The sequence below is a fragment of the Fundulus heteroclitus genome, chromosome 18, assembly GCF_011125445.2.
Source record: "Fundulus heteroclitus isolate FHET01 chromosome 18, MU-UCD_Fhet_4.1, whole genome shotgun sequence".
NCBI classification, from domain to species: Eukaryota; Metazoa; Chordata; class Actinopteri; order Cyprinodontiformes; family Fundulidae; genus Fundulus; species Fundulus heteroclitus.
Window position 1 is genome coordinate 37,791,220 of NC_046378.1, and position 21,542 is coordinate 37,812,761.

The 21,542-nt window shown below is 38.4% G+C and overlaps 1 protein-coding gene across 1 annotated transcript; it reads right to left on the bottom strand.

Moving 5' to 3' along the window:
* Positions 1 to 1,063: 1,063 nt before the first annotated feature.
* ppp5c (protein phosphatase 5, catalytic subunit) lies at positions 1,064 to 20,533 on the bottom strand. Its single transcript, XM_012872481.3, has 14 exons — positions 20,520 to 20,533; positions 15,915 to 16,057; positions 13,958 to 14,199; positions 10,997 to 11,144; positions 10,782 to 10,903; positions 10,503 to 10,568; positions 10,324 to 10,422; positions 9,867 to 9,972; positions 8,917 to 9,059; positions 6,810 to 6,897; positions 6,669 to 6,709; positions 4,913 to 5,091; positions 4,719 to 4,800; positions 1,064 to 2,275 (listed from the first exon to the last, which is right to left on the bottom strand). The coding sequence occupies exons 1-14, from the start codon at positions 20,531 to 20,533 to the stop codon at positions 2,213 to 2,215; spliced, it is 1,536 nt and encodes a 511-aa protein (XP_012727935.2). The 3' UTR covers positions 1,064 to 2,212.
* Positions 20,534 to 21,542: the final 1,009 nt, after the last annotated feature.

Here is a 21,542-nt window from a genome sequence, read left to right on the forward strand (position 1 = left end):
AGTCAGTGGTATTTGCTGTCAGATGATTTTACCTCAAGTTTGCAAGTTGAAACTGCCCTTTAAAAAAAAATAAATGAAATAATATAGCTGCTTTTATCTGATGCATTTGTCAGTAACTAAAATAAATGTCTTTTACAGTGCTACAAATTAATTAAGATATGACATTAAACATAAATCCATCTTAAAAAGCCTTTTATTTTTCTTAAAATTGTTTTATATTTTCCTGATTATTAAATATTAAACAAATATCTATCCAGAAATAGAAGACGGCTGAATTAAATTCTATATTTTCAGACTGTAGAATCCCTGGTGTCCAGGGATCCTGAAACCAGTTAATCGCCGTTTCTTTCTAAAGGCCAAGGGTCTGCTACAAGTATCTCTTAATAACTTTGGCTAAAAATGATTACAAACCAATATTCAACAGGGTTTTTAAACATAGATATAACCTATGCAAGTTTTAGCAGCAGGTTTTCATAGAATAATTTAATTTCCACAATAGAATGAGAATAAAAGTACCAATAATACATTTAAGATTATTTATCTTGTCATTGGGTTGGGAACTATGTCCTTTTCGCCATAATTTTCTAAATTTTCTAAAAAAAAAGACTGAAAAGTATATTATAATTAGCCCTAGTCACGTTTTTCATTATAATGAACCAACCAGACCAGGAAAAGTGCATATTCTGCTTTATTTACTCCCCCACCCAGTGGTCATAAGACCTTGCGTTATGTCTGTCTAAAGATTGATTTGTTAATTTAAAAGCTCATTCAATTTTTTTTAACTTAAAGTGGATCCTGTGCAACACTTGACGGCCAAAGCGGCCTTCTGTCTATACCAATATTTTTTTAGACCCTGTATCTGATGAAAGACAAATATCTAAGCATCATTATGTTAAATCAGCCGTCACAGAAAGTGTGCAGGAGATTGTTTTTCTGAACACATATTACCTAAAACCCACTTCTTAAACGTTTCATCCTAAGCTGGTGGTGAATCTAAGACCCACCCAGACCCAGACTTTGAGGCGCTGTCGTCAACAGAATAAAAATGACACCAGGAGAAAAGTCCCTTTGTAAAGCATATAATGACATTTCTTGAACAACATGGCTATAGGGAGCTAAAACTAGAAACATTTCAAACATGGTAAACCAGTGCAGTCAATAAATAAAGATACCGACTTGTCTCTAAAAATCACTGGACCGGCTTCTTTTTTTTTTTTTTTTTTTTTTATTCAATAATTTTCTCCAAACATTACACAGAATCTTTAAATGATACAGTATATATACATACACTTAAGTGTATTTATTTATCTAAAAAGTTCAGGGCCATTTGACAATATAACTGTGCGTTTCACGACAGGATCGTAATTCTGATCGTTTGTGTAATGTAGAACTTCACACATGGGACGACGAGCCTGAATGCGTGTCGAAGAACCAGAGTGCCGTCGGTGTTTGCTAGCTAGCCAGAAGAGCGGACTGTGCAGGAGCTGCCAGGTTAGCGGCACGACGATGGCGACGACGACGACGATGATGATGAACGATGAAGACATGGAGCATGGACAGCACCTCCGCCGACAGGAAGCGTCGCAGCAGTGCAAAATAAATGCTACCAGCAAAAGACATCACTAATGGCGAACAGCACCGCTACGAGGGTACCCAGAGAGCCTTGTTTCGGAGCAGAAAAAGTCCGCTGTTTGTATCGTTGAGATAAAGTTGAACTGACATACTGTTGAGTTGGTTTGAGGAACACTGACACCTTAAAAAAACGGGCCAAACTGTGAACGCGGGCCAACGGCGCACAACGCCAACACTCCCAGAGCCACAACGCCGTCTTTGCTAAAACCGAACAATCGTTCTCGTTACATATCTTTGGTACAAACCCGCTAAATCAAGCCATCTGCTGAGCGAATCGAAACGTTTAAAAACCAAAAGCAGCTCAAGTGGAGATGGATCTGAAGTCCTCATGGTTGGTTTGACGCAGTAATGGCACAACATGAGCAGGCAAATGGACAACGGAGACGTGGACTTTCCAGTTTCAAAAGATATGGTGAAGGAATAAAACGAAGTCTGGACTGGGCTTGTCTAAGCGTTCTCTTCCCCATCAGAACCAACGACTTAGCTGGAGTTTGCATGGGAGAGGGATCGTTTAGGCTAAGCGTGAAGCGGGGGGAAACGGGTCCGAGCAGCGGGCGGTCTGGGAGCGCCTGCAGGTCGTCTACATCATCCCCAACTGCATTAGCGTGTTGGCGTACGCCATCGGCTTGACATTCGGATGAGGCTGTGGAGGGAGAGCATGAGAAACGTTAATATCAGGAGCTTTTGAAGAGTTAGAAGTGATAAAACTGATTAAAAACGAGCTTTCTGGATGAGAGGGGAAACGGTAAATTACATAAACCTCACTATAAAGCTGTTAGGTGAAGGCAAACTGAAAGAAGGAGTTCCAACAAATAGGCACCGATACCATTTTGATGTTTGTATGTCACTTGAACGCAGCCTTCTCTCTCCCGACTAGTATTATACATGTTATATAAGTTCATGAAAGTTGCACTATTTTGCCATTTGAGAGCCAAAACTCAGGGTTTAAAAGAGATTATTCAATTATTAATGTAATTTTACTGTCTTACTGTTGCACTACTATTATACATGTTATAATTTCATGAATGTTGCACTATTTTGGACTTTGAGAGCCAAAAGTTTATTCAACTATTGTCACCCATTCCAGGTAGGCAATAAAAAGTTCTACTACCCTAAGTAGTATGCAGTTCTTCATATATACACACCAGGGTTCCCACACCTTGGTGAACATCAAATTCAAGGACCTTTCAAGGACTTTCAAGGACCAATTTCCTCAAATTCAAGGACCACACATGGCGGCATTTACCTACTGTGACCGCTGAATAGGTTATCATATTTTAATACAATGCAAATTCAATAAAAGACTAAACGGCATAGAAGTTGTTGGGTCAGAAGCAATGCAAGAAAGTGGACTTAATTTATAGCCTACATTGATATTGATCATATTCATAGCATACATTTATATCCACAGTACATGGCTATGCCATACTACATTACATATAAGATGTACATTAGCCTACCGTTTCATGGAATTTTATGGAAAAAAGTGCAACATTGAGATTTTCAGAATTATATCAATTTGTTTCACTTACTTTCATCTTTGATTAAGCTAGTTTTTGACTTTGACTCTGAAAAGTCACTAAATATAGCGACAAAGTCGCTGAGTTGGCAACACTGCGTGAATGTAACCTATTGAACGCACGTAGGCCTAAACCGTAGCCTAGCAACTAACGAAGAAGAGCGAATGTACTTTTGCAAATTAAAAGTCTGTGGAATCAACATAATTTTAAAAGGTTGTGTGGTAGTAAAATAATGACACCAGTCGTCATCCGTGTGAACTTTCAACCCCACAAAACAATTCAAGGACTTTCCAGGATAAGGTGTTTTTTTGGCTGTTTTCAAGAACTTTCAAGGGCCTTGAATTAATTTTTTTCAGATTCACAAACTTTCAAGGATTTCAAGCATCCGCGGAAACCCTGACACACACACATCAATTTCAAACAGATGGTATCGGTATCGTGGCCAAAAAATGGCATCAGCGCAACACTAGTATTCACATTTATAAATTTTGATGAACAGCATTAATTTTGGGCTTTAATGACTTGTTAGAGCAGTTCTTTTATAAGAGTGGAACCATAACACAACACGATTACAACCACTTTTAAATCCGAGAGGATTTCCTCTAATCCACACCTGGTCAAACATTTAAATAAATGTTGAAGTACATGAAATCTTTCCCACCAATGTTTAGTTAACTCTATTAACTATTTTAGGAGATTTACCAGACTTCTTTTAGCCAAATAGAACCCAAATCAAAATGGCGATGCATTTTTCTGTTGGATTTTTGTGACATCGGTGGATTTATTTATTAGCAGAGCAGAGAGAGCAGGCTGAAGACAACCAGCGGATGGTCGGGAATCAAACCCGGGAAAGCTGCGCCGAGGACTGTAGCCTCTGACACACTATGCCCGTGCTACTACTGCGCCATGCGACGGCCCAGAAAAGACGAGCTTTAGGACTAAGAAAGCGTCCTCACTAAGACTAAGAACGTAGAGCACATGGACCCCGGTTCTAAACTCCTTATACTGGCTCCCTGGATCTCAGAGAATAGACTTTAAAATCCTTCTGTTAGTCTATAAATCCCTGAATTAGCACCTAAATTCATCACAGACTTGTTATCAGGGCATCAACCCTCCAGACCACTCAGGTCTTCTGGCTCCAGCCTGCTCTGCAGAACCAGAACCAGAACCAGAACCGGAGAAGCAGCATTTAGTTCCTATGCTCCACTGATCTGGAACAAACTCCCAGAAAACTGTAAATGTGCTGAAAGCCTGAGTTCCTTTAAATCAAGATTAAAAACACATTTGTTTAGGAATAACTTTGATTGTTCTAGTTAAACTGTTTTACTGAAACATCATTAGTTCAACTTTTTTTTTAATCCAACTGTTTTTAATGTTCTATTTTGTTTCTACATTTTATTCCTACTTGCTTTTATTCTGTTTTATTTTCCTATATTTTAATCATGTAAAGCACTTTGCATTGTCTCTGTACTGAATTGTGCTACATAAATTTGCCTTGCCTTGCCTCAAGAGTTTTCTAAAAATGTGATTGACAACGGTTGCTTTAGCGTAAAAGAATATACTGACCACAGCAGTGAACTGGTGAAACTCTGGTTTGAGATCTGATCCCCTGAGGTGGATGTACGCTCCTTTGTTTCCCATCTGATCGCTGTGGGGAAGCAGACAACAACAACTGAGCTTTGCAGCCTCGTCTACAGGAGAGCAACGCGTCTAAACCGTTCCTTAAAAAAAAAACGTGAGCGGCAACACGACGTACGTACCAGTAGTTGGGCGCAGAGAACACGGTGATGCATTTCTCCGAGTGCGTGACCTCGTAGCCCTGAGCTTTGACTTCATGACTTCGCACGATGTAGTCCAGCTTGTTCTGCTCCAGGAAGCGCTGCGTCACGTCGGGACCAAACTGACAGCTCACTCCTCGCTTGCTGACCGACCGGCCGTTCTGCACCAGACAGAGGGAGTGTAGGCCACACGAAATATTAGCACCATATACCACGGTACTGTTGTCATAAAGATAAAAGTGACGATAAAAGACGATTAACAGCTTCTTGTCATCTTTTAAGGCAATTATAGCTCCGCAATCACAAATACTGTCCTTAAAAAAAACATTTTAATAACACTTTAAACAAAATCACACAAAGAAGTGTGATACTTATTAAACTGCATACAGTAACAGCATTTAATTATATTTTTTAATTTATTGACGCTTTAAACCAAGGGTGTCCGAAGTGGGGCCCCAGGGCCATTTGCGGCCCCTGGACTGATTTTATGTGGCCCACAACTGTAATTCCAGCAGCATTTTATTTAAATCTATTGTTTTTTTTTTTTTTTAAATCACAGACAATTTTAAATCGTCTTGCAATTTAAAATGTTTGGTACAAACAAAAAGTATTCATCTAATTTAATTACCACACCGTTTGCATTCTATTTAATTTTATAGCAAATCCATCGAATAGTGACATTAACTCAAAAGTAGACTTTGATGCAAAAAAATAAAAATAAAATAAAAAATAAAAGTTTAAAGTTTTGGACCTACAATGATTTATGCATCCCTTTCCTAGAAAAGCAGAAAATATATGACGTATTGTTTAATAAAAATATTGCATGATCATATTTTGTGGACCAGGTAATAAAAAATCCCAATAAATGTTTGGGGTAGTTACATTTATTTAGTTATTTATTTTTATTTAGGTTTTTTCAGCCCTTGAATACTTTTGACTTGACAATTTTGGTTCGCAGGACAAAAGGTTTGGACATCCCTGCTCTAAACAGTGGAGAAAAATAGCAAAATAAACCATCCTGATAGCACTGGCAGTTTTGGGTGTTTTCAGACCTCACTAATTTATTGTTGTCAGGATTGTTCTTTACTTGGTACCACTTTAAGTCGACAAGTAGTCAATCTATATATATATATATATATATATATATATATTATATATATATATATATATATATTATATAAGATATAGATAATATATATTATTCATAATATATATATATTATATAGATCTATATCTAATATATAATATATATCTCTATCATATATCTATATCGATATATCATATCTATATCTTAATATCTATATCTATATATATTATATATATATATAATATATAGATATATATAGATAATATATATATATATATAATATATATATTCATATCATTATCTATATTATAGATATATTAATATTATATATATATCTATATATATCTAGATATATTCTAAGATAGATATCGATATATCTATATATAGAACCTTAAATGTAATATATCATCGTAAATCTTATTTTTTCCCCGTGATACACTGTATATATGTGGACACACTGTATAAACCTCATGCACCTTTTCCTCCTTTTGGCACCTTCTTTTGATTATTGAGCCGATGTGACATGTGAATTTCTCCACTGTGAGATCAATAAAGTCTATCTTATCTTATAAACCCAAATTCTTATCACCCGTCCACAGATGATAGAAGAATTATCTATTATTATCTTTCACGCTGTGGACCCAAACTCACCTGAGGCTGCGGATCGGACCACAGAAGGTCACACATCGGACCTGGAGAACAGAGAGCAGATGTGACCCTGGTGATGATTTTCTGACACTCGCTTCATTTTAGAGGCTTTATTATCAGGGGAGACGTGGAGTCGGACCCAACCTGAGTCTGGAGGCTGTCTGTTCCTGTCGATCTTCCTCAGGTCCTCCAGGGTGACGCCATCTTCACTGAAAAGTCCTCCATGCATGACCTGGGACACAGAACCTCATCAGGACCAGTTTCACTTTGAACAACATCATCACTTATCAGGGCTTTTTAGATATTATCAGAAAACTAAACACTCCTGACACCATCAGGCAACATTTTCTGCCATCACATATTACAATAATTATGTTTTTGGCTTTAATAGCAGTTTATGCCAACTTTTCTCTAAAATTAAGTATTTTTAAAATTCTGAATGAACTCTTAAATATTAAAATTACTGGGATAACGTTTTGTGACATAGAAGAGCACTTATAACAGCAGTAATACCAAAAATAGATTAGAAATGTAGTATTATCAGTAAATAGCAAATATTAGGTGTATACTAATACATCAGTCCACATCGATATATTGATTCAGTGAATAATTATTCAATTACATCGATGCAAAAATAAAAAACAAATTATTCATATCGTAATTTTTAAGACACACCTTTATTTTTCATATTCAGGCATGAGACTATAGTAATAACAGGTGAGCTATTTTAAAATTAGAAGAATGCTGTTTTTGATTTAAATGCCTGATGCTTGTAAAAGTTTAGAAATAAAATGGTCAAATACATTTTTTTTGTGAGTTGACATCAATGTAAATAACGGTGTGAACTACGGTTTGAGTCCCTGCTCACCGCAGCTATGTTCACAGCACAAAGTTTAAGGATCAGATTGAAATGTATTCAAATTAAAAACCAAAAAAATTATCGGATTGTACCGTTTATATGGGCACATAAACAATCCGATCATGATGTGTGGTTATATGCACCTGGATTTATTCAGAATAGAACCACACATGCAATTATCAAATTCCTCTCTAAAAAAAAATAAAAATAAAAAAAATAAAACACAGAGGAAGAACTTCTGTCTTTGCCAAACAACTAAAAATAGAAAACAAAGCAGTTTTATACGAGATAGTTTGTCTTGCGAGCGCCCAGGCTGGACTTGCATCATGTTCTAATTACAGTTCGTTACTGAATAAATAATAATTTGACCTTTTTTAATGTTTCCAATAGAAAGCTTTATCGGGAGCTCCGAGAGTTTTGCCTCCTGATGTATTTCTGCCAGTCAACAACGCAGAAATACGTCACGTTTACGGGCGTTCGGAATCCTAACAAGCGCTTATTATGCACGTTAATCAGATTATCAATCGATATTTTGATCGGTTTGTTTACACAATGCATTTTTATCCCGATCGGCCCTTTATTCTGATTACTTTTATCCACGTAAACGTAGCTAATGAACCCATGACCATCCGACTGCAAGACTTATCGTTTAACCCACTGTCACCCCGGTAAATGACACAAGCTTTATAATACACCAAGGCGAGTGTAAGCGATAATAAACATTTTTATTATTCGGCCAAAAACATTTCAGCTTTGTCCTTTAATAAAACTATCCGCCAATTGATGTAGTGCACATGTTTACGTCATGATTTACAGAGCCAGCAGCCTCCTTCACACTATTCTGACCTGGAGACAAACATTTTGCTTCTGTACCATAAACCAGAGAGAGAATCCCACGTTTTGCTTGTTTCCACTATGGAATGTGGAGTTTTCCACACCAGGCTGCCCAGTGTGGTCAGAAGGGGGCAGTAGTTTGCCAGCAGTGACGACCATGAACTAACCCCAGCAGCTCTAACAGATTTTCACTGTGTTTGCACCAAAGAAAGACAATTAACACATTTGCTGTGCTCACTGTGGCCTTTGGTAATCAACTTGGCATCAAACGAGCCAATATCAGGAATATTCAGGTTTCACCCCCCAGGCAACAATTAAAGAATAAAAAAAACAGCGGAAAACGACTAAGAGCTAATTTTGATTTGAGTCATTTATCCAGTAAACTTTGATTACAGCAACGTTTTCTTATTAGGACAATGAGGAACAAGCTGAAGACAAAAAAAAAACACTTTAGATGTCAGACACGCTGCATCAAAACATGAGAACCAGTCATTAAATCCCATTGACCTGTTTTATAGATGGATAAAATGCGTCGCATTGTCTACAGCTACAACCTACCAGTACTTTGCTGTTGATACACTGAGCGAGAGGAAGCCACTGGAAGACCTCGCTGAACAGCTGGAACATCTGGGCCGTGTACTTGGCCTTGACCTCGCCTTCAAAGCCGTACATCTGGTTCATGTTGTCCGTCTCGTGGTTACCTACAGGGACAGGGGCCCGTTTAAGTTTTTTGCACCGTAAAAAAAATCCAAATAAAAAAAACGTCCCAACACTACGGAAGAGGATTAGGGCCACTCAAAAAAAAAAAAAAAAAAAAAGTCTACTCAATTCTGACTTTTTTCCTCAGAATTCTGAGATTAAAGACAGGATTCTGACTTTTCTCAGAATTCTGAGATTAAAGACAGGATTCTGACTTTTTTCTCAGAATTCTGAGATTAAAGACAGGATTCTGACTTTTTTCTCAGAATTCTGAGATTAAAAACAGAATTCTGACTTTTTTCTCAGAATTCAGATTTTTTTCCTCAGAATTCTGAGATTAAAGACAGGATTCTAACTTTTTTCTCAGAATTCTGACTTTTTTCTCAGAATTCTGAGATTAAAGACAGAATTCTGACTTTTTTCTCAGAATTTGGATTTTTTTCAGAATTCTGAGATTAAAGACAGAATTCTGACTTTTTTCTCAGAATTCAGATTTTTTTTTCTCAGAATTCTGACTTTTTTCTCAGAATTCAGATTTTTTTTCTCAGAATTCTGACTTTTTTCTCAGAATTCAGATTTTTTTTCTCAGAATTCTGAGATTAAAGACAGGATTCTGACTTTTTTTCTCAGAATTCTGAGAAAAAAAGTCAGAATTCTGAGGGGGGAAAAAAAAATCTGAATTGAGTAACTTTTTTTTTTTTTTTTTTTGAGTGGCCCTAATCCTCTTCCGTACAACACAGAAATCAGTCATTTAACACAAACACCGAATCAAACGAGTTTCAGCTTCAGTGCTTCGTGTAGTCCCTCACCTCTGAGCAAGTGGAAGTGGTCGGGGTAAAGCAGCTTGAAGCCAAACAGGGTGAGAATGACCTCAACGGAGAAAGAGCCTCGATCCACAAAGTCGCCATTGAAGAGCTGGAGGCCGTGGTTAAGTTTTCAGACCAGAAGAGAACAAAGCAGGAAAACTAAACGACTCAGAGAGGAAATCCATCTGTATCCTGGAATAGGATAAAAAAATACATAAAAATATGTATTTTTTTCCTCTCCCTCCCCAAATGTGGCTCCTATCTTTCCACAGAGTTAAAGGCCTATGGTAACCGCGTCAGGCGGGGTCCTCGGCAGCAACGCCTCAATCCATGGTTTCCCCAAAATCTTTGTGATGTATGGTTGTACCGGAACTGTAATTTCCCTCTGGGATTATTAAAGTATTTCTGATTCTGATCCTATTCTGAAATACGGTCCGTCTGGGGGGCCAGAGAAGGATACATAAGGGTTGGTCTCTGAGGGTAAACCGTTCAGCTCGAAGATGTTGAGGAGGTCGTAGTACTGCCCGTGGGTGTCCCCACAAATTGTTATTTTTTCTGTCTGCGTCAGGAAAAAAAAACAAACGTTAACGGAGACGCCACACGACAGATTATTAAACGTGTATCGACGCCTAACCTTACCTCTTTTATTGTGATTTCAACCAGACTCGGTAGTTTTGAGAGAACATCCTTGACTTGTACTAAGATCTGTAAAAGGAGCAGAAGAAAGGTGAAACCCAGATGTGACCATCTGCTATCCGCCAAGCCAAGGCAAATTGACTTTTATAGCACATTTCAGTACAAAGACAATGCAAAGTGCTTCACACGATTAAAACAGAATAAAAGCATGTTGGAATAAAATGCAGAAACCAAACTGAAATCAAGCTTTCCACCCTGGCGTCTACGAGCGAGTGTGATTACCTGGTAAGCACATTTTCTGTGCAGCTTCTTCTGGTCTTTGAACCAATCCATCATGTCTTTCATGAACTGCAGCGTCACCTTCCCGTCCTCCAGTTTGGGCCCGACGTAGTCATCCTCGATGGCTGCAACAAGAAGCACGTCTTTATCCCACTTTTCTTTTTTTACGACGACTGACGAGCCGCGGGCTTTAGTGCAGAAGAACCAGAAAAACCTACTCATGCTCTCTATGTCCAGAGAGTCCACCACAGATTTCTTCTTGTCGTCGCTGGCGATGGCTCTCTCGAAGGCTTTCTGTTTCACGATCTTGTTACATTCCTGGTACTTCATTCTGGCGTCCTTGTCGTTCGGTCGGACCCTCACTACCTGCCGTCAAAAGGGGGGGAATTCCATAAAACACACGCTTAGATTTTTCCATCATTAACTTGGTTTGGGTCGCAGATGAGAAGAAAGAAAAACCGTTGCCTCGCTTCGGCGTTTTCTCCTCTTGGACTTGAGTTAGATTTCATGCATGAAGAAAAAAAAAAAAGGCAGCACAACCAACCTGTCCCCGTCACTGCTCCCCGGTTAAATCACACATTCCTTGTGATTAATTATATAATTTTACTTAGTCGAGTTCAATTTCACCAGCGACAGGCAGGCCTGGTTTCTGCCAGACCGGCTGGATCAAGAAATTCCTGCACTGGAGCCTTAAATGCAGCATGAAGAAGGCTAAAAGACCTAAAAAAGATACACTGCAAAAATAGACCTATAAATGAGATTTTTTTTTCTTTAAATTAAAGTATTTTTCCTTGATTTGAGTAGATAAATAGGACTATTTGCCAATAGAATAAGATTTTTGCACTTAAAACAGGAACAATTCATCTCCATCACCTTATTTCAAGTGCAGTATTTCTAATTATCCTATTTTAGGGGTAAAAATACTCATTCCATTGGCAAATAATTTTATTTACCTGCTCAAATCAAGGGCAAATACATTAATTTCAAGAAAATTTTACTTATTTTTAGTTCTCTTTTTGCAGTATACAGACCCGCTCCAGAGAAACAGACGAGAAACAACGTGACTGACTGCTGCGTTGATGCTTCTGGACCGACCACCCTGACGTAGAGGACGCCAACAGGTCCGGCTCCCCTTTGGCCTAAAGGCGTAAAGGTTTAGGAGCGGTGCCGTCTGGATCTACGTGTAATGGTGACACTCTGGTGTGACAGTAAACGGGTCGGTTGTTTGAAAACCCTTCAGTGATGCAGAATTAATATTAATATACCGCCAGGCTCACGTTGAACGAACACCCCCGCCCCACGCTGCTCTTAGGCCAGCTGCAGCTCCAGCTGGAGAAATGGCGCTGCCGAGAACAGAAGTTCATGCGGTCCTTTCTGTTACTGTCCCTCATAAATTAACAACCAGCCATAGTTTTCATTTTTTAAGGTTATCCGTGTGCTGAAATATCCTGTTTCGTCCTCCAAAAGCTCCTCTGCTGCCTGGCCTTCCTGCGTGACCGTTTTGTTTACACCAGCCGAACTACCTAAAGCCGGGCGTACACTGTACGATCTTTTTTGCCCTTTTCGGGACAATTCTTCAGTCATGTGAGAATTTTTTGGATCGGGCCGAGTTTCAGCTTCATCGTGCGTCCTGTAGCATCCAGCGGGTAACAATGGCCGATCAGCCTCTTACCACCACCTCCACATCAGGAATCGGGCGGTTGGATGAAAATCAAACATTCAGTCGGACCTCCTGAGGTGATCGTAAGTAGGGCTGAACGATTTTGGAAATTAATCTAATTGCGATTTTTTTTCTTAATATTGCGATTTATTGCAATTTTTTTCCACTTTAATTTATCATGTCTTTTTAAACATATACAAACAACAAATCATTTTGTTTCCTCGCTGTGCAGATTAGTTGCTAAAAGACCCACAGCATCTAAACTCAGAGCAGAAATTATTGCGTTCTGCCTACAATATATTTCAACCAAAATTGCAATTTTGACTTTTCTCTGCATTAACCACAAGCAACAAAAATGGCCTCTAAATAAAGATGTTTGTAAACAAGGACTATTCAAAACAAGAACTTTTAATGTTTCTATTAATCAGAATATTACTAAAGAGAACAGCTTTTAGTTGATTTGGACATCAATCCTTGTTGAACATAAAGTCCAACCAACAAGCAAGTCTATGTATTAAACTGATTGACCTGTACTTAATGCTATGTATGATTATATAAACTCTAAAACAAGTAATAAAATTAGATTATCTCACTGCTGCAGCTGTCTTCCCTTCCATGTGGAGGCAAAACCACTTTAAACATTTTACCAACACCTAAAGGACGTGTCTAATTCCATAATTGTTACAGAGCCAAAAATTGCAGACTCTGCAACTTGGAAATTGCGTTTTTTTTTAAATCGCGATTATATTGAAAATGCGATTAATTGTTCAGCCCTAATCGTGAGTGCCTCCTACTGGTGAAGCAGAGCTACAAGCCTATTTCTGTTCTGATGGGGGAGCATGAGGGACCCAGGAGTGCGGGATCCAACGGGATAAACGCGTCCTTTAAGGACACGTTTGACAGTTTGATTTAGGCCTATAGTGTGTCGTCTTCATAATACTTGGGAAAATAAAACAAAGTCACTTTATTGTGTGTAGAAAATAAAAAAACTGTATAATATACAAATCAAACAGCAGATGTAGCAACAGATCAAACTAAACTCAATTCATGTTCTTCTTAAAGAAATGGCTGAAAAATCTAATCCTGAGTGGCCCAATTTAATTCAAGTTTTGTTATATTGCTGTTTAAAAAAGGCTCATAAAGGCCTCATGCTGCTCCATAAAGTGAACAAATGTGTGCACTTCATGTTAAAGTGTTTAGGCTGTACTTATCGTTATATATTTAAATGTTCTACAGTGTTTGCTATCCATTGTTAATGTTTTCCTTGTTTTGATAATAGAGTTTCTTTTTGTTTAAATTGAGTAACATTGGTTATCATTGTGTCCCTTTCATGTAAATGGTGGAAGAAAAAAAAACAATATCGGGTTAAAAACCCCCCAAAGAAAAACGTTATGTAGAAAAAAACTAAAAAATATAAATGTCCAATAGTTTTACAGAGGTAACCTAAATGTTCTTGGCCCTGACAGCAGCCATATAGCTGAAAGCAGGCGGTTACTAACAGTCAAACGTGATTTCTCACCGTTTCATAGTCCTTGAGCGCAGCTTTAAATTTGCCCAGCGCCATGTTGGAGGTGGCACGGCGGTAGTAGCCTTTTATGTAGTTCTTGTCCACCTCCAGGGCCTTCGTAGCATCTGCCAGCGCATAGCCGTAGCACTCTGTGCGCAGGTACGCCAAGCTGCGGTTGCTGTAGTAGATGGCATTGGATGGATTGAGCTCCAGGGCCTCTGTGTAGTACTTGATAGCATTTTCGTAGTCTTTTTCTGGAAAAAGAAAGAAACAAATCATCACCAAGCTAAACGACAAGAGCAAATATTTAGTTCTGAAAGTGAACGTGTTTGATTTTTATGTTGGAAATCGGCCTCTCTCAGGAAAGCATCTCAGGAACCCGTTTAGACGCCGTCGGATCGTCAGAGACCGGCTGACTCAGCATTCCCAGGATCACATAACAAAAGAACCAGCATTTGGTTCCTAGGCTCCTCAACTCAACAAAAAACTCCCCGAAAACTTGAGACATGTAGAAACTGGTGAGTCCTTTAAATCAGGACTTAAATAAATTTTTTCTGTTTGTTTGACTGAAGTGTGAGATTGAAGAGTATTTAATGCTTTTTAAAGCGTAAAAAAGGTTTTTATTATTGTAATGTCTTTCATATAACTTTATTGGCAACACTTATAGTCACATAAATACATGCAATTGGGCAATAGATATATTTTAAAATGGCTCAACACACTTAAGAGCATTCTCAGAGTCTATATTTGTGTATATATTAAAAATAAAATAACTATAAATAAATACAGAAACAATTTTAACAGAACAAACCTGAACAGGATCGGGTAAAGTTGATATGGCTTTTAGGAGGTGTACGAATATTAATCATTAATTGCATTATTCCTATTATTTTATTTTAATTTACTTTCAAAGTGAAACCAATTAGATTAAACACATTTAAAGGCACAGCACGCTTTTAAAATACCTTTATTTTACGAATCAGTTCTCTACATTTTTATAGCTGTGTCATTTGTTAATTAAATGCTAAAACAAACCTTCTTTGTGACACAGCTGTGAAGTAACAGCGTACAGAGATTTTAAGCGGTTAGAAAATGAGCATAAACAACAACAATAAATCTTAAATTGGTGAGAATACAGGAACAATAATGATATTCAGTCCAAAGTTCAAAGTAAGAGTTTAAGAAGGACTCCTGAAGGCCTGGAGAATTACTGCTTAAATCACATGATCTGATAAACTAGTCAGATTGTCTGGAGAAAGCAGCTGTACAAAGGTTCGCTGTGTGCAACGTGGGACTGTGGCGTGTTTTTTTTTAATTATTATTATTATTATTCAAAAGCACTTTATAAGTAAATTAAAAGGTAAAAAAAAACAACAACTCTGACAACCAGGAAATCAGAAATATCTCACTAAAACCGACGCCCAATTTACAAGACCTTCTCTTTCTGATTATTTACAGTTTATTATTTCCACGTCAACCTATTTAAAGCGTTAATTTTAACTCAGAAACATTTAGATCACCGGCAGGAGACAACGTGGACAGCGTTGGAAGGAAGTCGTGAAGGCTCGGCAACAAACACGCGTTACTAACACGCCGCGGACACGCAGAAGATTCTAGCATCTTTTGCCTCCGCACCGATCATCTCTGCCTCGGCTCGGCTAAAGCGGCGAGCCGCCGCCGGCTCTCGCGGTAGAAAGCCAGGCGCTGTCGCCGGCACGCCGCGGGCACCACGTCCGGCTGCGGCAGGCTCCACGGAGCACGCTGACAGCGACGCGGCTAACGGCTAATCCGCTGTCCCAATGAATGGAGTTTAAAGTTAGCATGAGCTTTTGCGTAATGTTTCAACCCGGCTGCGATTGGTGGGGAATTTACGTGATAATAGGCCCGAAAAGAGATAGCCGTTGGTGACGTCACGGCCCGCGGCAATCTGCTGTGCTAAAAAGCAGACTTGACAGGTTCTCTGAATTACCTTTGAAGAAGTTATTTGCCTTCTCCTTGAGTAGCTCTGCTTCATTCGTTGCCTCCGCCATCTTCTTCTCGCTGCCGTAATCCGGGTGGTCGCAAATGTCGTAAAGGGAGATTCTTCTTCTTCTTCTTCTTCTACAACGTTTTCTGGCAGTTTACAAACTTTGTGTATTACTGCCATCAACTGGACGGAGATGTTTTTCAGAAATTCATTTTCCTATAGATGAAATTATATTATATTATATTATATTATATTATATTATATTATATTATATTATATTATATTATATTATATTATATTATATTATTATATCATATCATATTAGATTAGAGTAGATTAGATTAGATTAGATTAGATTCAACTTTATTGTCATTACACAGGTACAGATACAAGGCAACGAAATGCAGTTTAGGTCTAAATGTGATTTTTTTTTTTTACATTACATTACATTTTTACATTGTTTACATTTCAATTGTTTACATAAACCGCTGCTGCATCTTTATCCTGAAATTTACAGAAATTTACTGTGATCTTTCAAGCTGTATGCAAACGAAATTTCGTTCTGTGCGCACTTTGTGCATACAAAATGACAATAAATTTGTCTAAGTCTAAGTCCAAGTCTAAGTCTAAGTGCAATAGCAGCAAATGCAGGAAAAACAATCGTTCCATAAGTACAGGACATGGGTTTTTACTGAATAAATATAGAGATGTATACTATTTTAAACAGAATTTTACTGATAGATTTGTCCTATGAATATAATATATAGATAACTAGTATTGTGAACTAAATGTACAGCTGGATATGTACCGTATATAATATACAGGTGGATATTACTATAAATAGAGTTTTTACAGAAATGTACAATAGCATAATATACAGATGGTTGTTAATATAACAGAGTTTACAGGTGAATATGTACTATGAATATGTACAGATGGCTATTACTATAAAATGAATAAATAGAGTTGGACAGAACCTATTTAAATTAAAGTGCAGTGGAAGGTAATTGCATATCACAGTTAAAGTACAGTATTGCAAATGTATATGTAAACAATTGGTACTGTGAATAAACAGTCGGCAGTGCAAATCAATATTGAATCAAGGTGAGTAGTGCAAGATGCATGTAAACAGTTGTTACCACTGTATAGTAACAGTCAGGAGTGCAGGTGATCATTATAGTATTGTAAATAACAACTCCACTGAAGTTTTCTTCAACAGGACAGGTCTATGATGTTGTATTCTGTTCTGTTTCTGGTCTGCTTTGCTTAGCAGGCTGTTGCTCTTTTGCCAAAGTTAAATACCAAATACTGCGCTCTGTTTCGGGAACCCTGTGAACTCTCATATGATTGGTTCAGGAAGCAGGAAGCAAACACGACGCTACACTCTGAACCAAAGTGGTCCTGGACCGTACCTCTAGGTTAGAAAGGAGAAAAACATGACTAAGACATTGTTGATGGAGAAGAAGAATTATTTATAGGTAATGTTACTAAAATCCTGGGTGACATATTGGAATGATTTAGGTTGATTTTACAGTAAATATCTTACTTATAGCCCCCCTAAATAAACTTTATTCTCACTTAAAGGCTTTGAACAAATGAAAGTAAAGCTTAAGAACACTATACCAACTCTAAGGTATGGTAGTGGGGGAATAATGCTGAGGGGCTTCTTTGCTACTCATGGTATTAGTCCATTATGCCAAGTGGATGTCGTAGTAAAACTCTTGACTCTACTGGACATTACACCAGGGCAGTGACCAAAAACACACACCAGAACCGACTGAGGAATAGACAAGGAAGGCTGGCGTCAAGGTTCTGGAATGGCCTCCCTGAAGCCTCAACCTGATTTAAAACTCAGGTGAGTTGGCAGGAAACCAACAACTTTAATGGACTTCATACACTGTATCAGACAGAGTAGTAAAATATTAGCCAGGAGCTTGTTGGCGCTGAGCTGTCGCCTGATGAAAATGTGAGTATTGTGGTCGAAACAACACACCAGCTTTTATTTCATAATAGTGCCTTATGAAGTGAGGGGTTTGGTGACAACACTGTTTCCAAAATAATTGAAGCAGGTGAAATCTTTGCCCTCATATGTTATTTTAAGTGATGTAAGTCTTGAATTGACATATTGTGTGTAGCGGAAATAAATGAGGAACTTCAACACAAGGATGACGATATGATGTTGTTGATTGTCGTAGGTATTGTTTGCGGTTCTACATCCTTTACTTTGTTATTTTTTTTTATTAGTGGTGTGTTTGTGTGTGCCTGTACTTGCTTATGTTGCCTTCTTAGGGCTTTTTCCTTTATATTCCCTCACCTTCCAAAGAACAACGTTTCTTATAGAAACCAAAGACCAGTCCCAGTGGGGCAGGGTTTCAGGGTATGGTGTGAATTATTTTTTGGTTAAAATAAGGGTAGGCGTATATTGGTAAGGGCTAGGGTTAGGGTGAGTTTTGGGCTTGACCATAATTGGAGGTACTAAAATAAATACTACGTCCTAATATGGGTAGAAGTACAATTTTGTATGTTCTTGTACTTGCAGCTAAGTGAGAAAATGTTTTGCTCAATTTACATGTAAAGTGAGGACTTTGATGTATAGACTGACAACCTGGGCTAGGTATAAACGGGTAAAGGTTAGGGTTGGTGCATAGAAAGGCTTGAAGATGATTGGAGGTCAATGGAAGTCAACGCATAGTCCTGACTATCTACATTAAATAGGATGAGTGTATGTATGCGTATCAATTTGCTGAATTTGCTTCTCATTTGAGGTCCTCCATTTTTAACCACCAGGAGGCAGTATATATCACAACTATGAGTAAAACACTGAGGCGTATTTATAGCCCAATAAGCTCTGGAAATACCCACGAAACAACCCGTTTAGTGTTTTAGTCACCCACTTAAAAGGAACTACATTCATGGGAGGCTATCAGGAAAAAAATAGGTTGATGATACATGCTTTCCTAAATACCTGAGTGTTATGTGTGCATCATAATGGGCCAATTAATATAATGGTTCATGTAAAGGGAATTCGTCTGGGATTATGACTTTGACTTTCTCCAACTGTGCACTTGAAGGACCAGTTTCTGCTGATAAAAACCTTTGATTCACGCAGGGTCACAGCCTTACACTCCATTTCCCTTTGCTCATCTTCCAGGAGCCTCCAACGCTGTGAGATGTTGGGCTGGAAACTTCCTGCGGTGAGCGATGGCCTCCACAGACATCATATACGTAGACGCGTCATAGGGCGCAGGTTCGCACGTCAACGTCACCGCCATATTGTATGTGGCAGAAAAAAGTTGATTTCTGTTATTGTGAACGTGAATCAGAGAAGATGCCTCATTCCTGTGCTGCATGGAAATGTATTCTGGCTGATTTCACTACTTGTATCTGCCTTCTATAAACTAAGGCTGCACCATGTTGCAAAACTGGACACACTAAAGCTGCAGAGTGGCAACATATATAGCCTGTGTTACCACTCTGCCTGTGTTATATATATATACATATATATATATATATATATATATATATATCTATATATATATATATATATATATATATATATATATATATATATATATATCTATATATAATATCATACATACATACATACATACATACATACATACATACATATATATATATATATATATATATATATATATATATATATATATATATATATATATATATATATATATATATATATATATATATATATATATATATATATATATATATATATATGTCACATGTGAACCTTTAGGAACAGATATTTTGGGGGAGTATTAAAGAGGTAAAATTAATTATATAAGAAAAAAAGTCCTAGGTCAATAAAGTAAAAAAAAAAAAAAAAACAAAAAACACAAAAGTGATCATGTTATGAGAAAAACGTCATATTATGAGAGTTAAGAGGGAACATTTCCAGAATAATCACAGTTTGCAGAATTATTTCTAATAATAGGGCCAGGTTAGATTATTTTAAATATTCTTTAGGAGAATAAATTCAGGAGAATGAAGCTAAAGGGATACAAAAATAAACTTGTATTATTACAAAAAAAAAATACTACGAATACAAAGTATATTCAGAGATTAAAGTCCCTCTGATACTGTTTAAGTGACTGAGTAACTGCAGATTTGCCACATTTAAGATGGCGGACGCTCTGACGCACCGCAGCATAGGCAGAACCCGCCCAACGACGCGTCTACTCTTATATTATGTCTATGATGGCCTCCTGTAGCCCACGAATAGAGCGGGAAGGGAAAGGGGACACGACACAGGTGCACCACCTCATTCACGCACACATGGCATCTGACGCACATCCAGCCTCTCATTACTGGTTTGCCAAAAACATCACGCAACCTTAAAAAGAAACACATTCAGCTTTAAAAAAGCTATTTTTTTTTTTTTTTTGGCTCCTCAGATATTGTTGTCAAACAGTCTGTGGCGTCAGGATCCAGACATGCCTTCTGCGCCAGACAGCTCTCAGATTTGGGGCTTGTGGTTTTGTTATATTTTCGTTATTAGGGTTAGAAGTTCAGGCGATGCATACAGGACTCGCATGTGTGTCACAGAGAGGATGCAGTCCAGTCCAGCCTCATCCTGTGACTCACGAGTGGGATCCCATGGCGGGGAGTAAGTGGCTTCACCCCGAGTGACTCACCGCCATCCCTGTCGCACAAACGCCCGCCTCAGAGCGCGAGTTCACTTTCTCTTGTTGCGAGCGGCCTCCACTCGTCACCCTTTCTGGGCCTTGCAGCTCGTAACCCTGTGACGGTTGTACTAGCGGCGCTGGAGGGAGAAAACGCGACGAGGCTGACGTCTCGGCCTCGGTAAACACAGACAGTGAGTGGGTGAGACGGTGTGGGAGGGGAGAGTGGCAGAGGAAATTTGGCCGGCTCAGAGAGAAAGCGTGGGGGCCGCGGGAGGCCTGCCTGCCGGGTGCGCGGTGCAGGAGCCTCGGAAAGGGGTCCTGAGAAAGTTAAAACAAACAAGAACGAACGGAGGAGCGCGGAGATATATGAGCAACCAGAGAAAGAAGCAGATGAAGGTCGGGGGGGGGGGGGGGGGGGGGGCGCGAGTGGCATTCCAGGGCCGCCGGCCAATGAACGATGAGGTCTCAGAGTGTGAGGAGGATACGATTACAAGACTTGTTCCAGACCTTTTTACTATTTATTGTCTTCTAGCATTTACAGTACACGGCACAAGTATTCGTGACCCTTGAACTTTTCCACATGTTGTCGTGCAACAGCCACAATTCAGCTGAATCTGTTGGGACAACACAAAGCTTTTCAAGCAAATAAATAAAGTAAAAAATCGTGGTGTTATTTTTGACCAGGACATGTCATTTAAATCCCATATTAAACAGGTTTCCAGAGTTTCCTTTTTTCACCTCCAGAATATCACCAAAATTAGAAACATTCTGTCCAGGGGGTGATGCTGAAAAACTAGTCCATGCATTTGTTACTTCAAGGCTGGACTATTGTAATTCTTTACTATTAGGAAGTCCACAAAATGCAGTTCAAAGCCTTCAGCTGATCCAAAATGCTGCAGCAAGAGTTCTGATGAAAATTAACAAGAGGGGTCATATTTCTCCAATTTTAGCTTCCCTTCATTGGCTTCCTGTTAAATCAAGA

Coding starts and splice junctions, on each gene's coding strand:
- ppp5c (XM_012872481.3), bottom strand. Junction 11,145..13,957: donor CGCTCAAGGACTATGAAACG/GTGAGAAATCAC, acceptor TTTTGACGGCAG/GTAGTGAGGGTCCGACCGAA. Junction 9,973..10,323: donor CCTCAGAGACCAACCCTTAT/GTATCCTTCTCT, acceptor CACGGCCTCCAG/CTCTTCAATGGCGACTTTGT.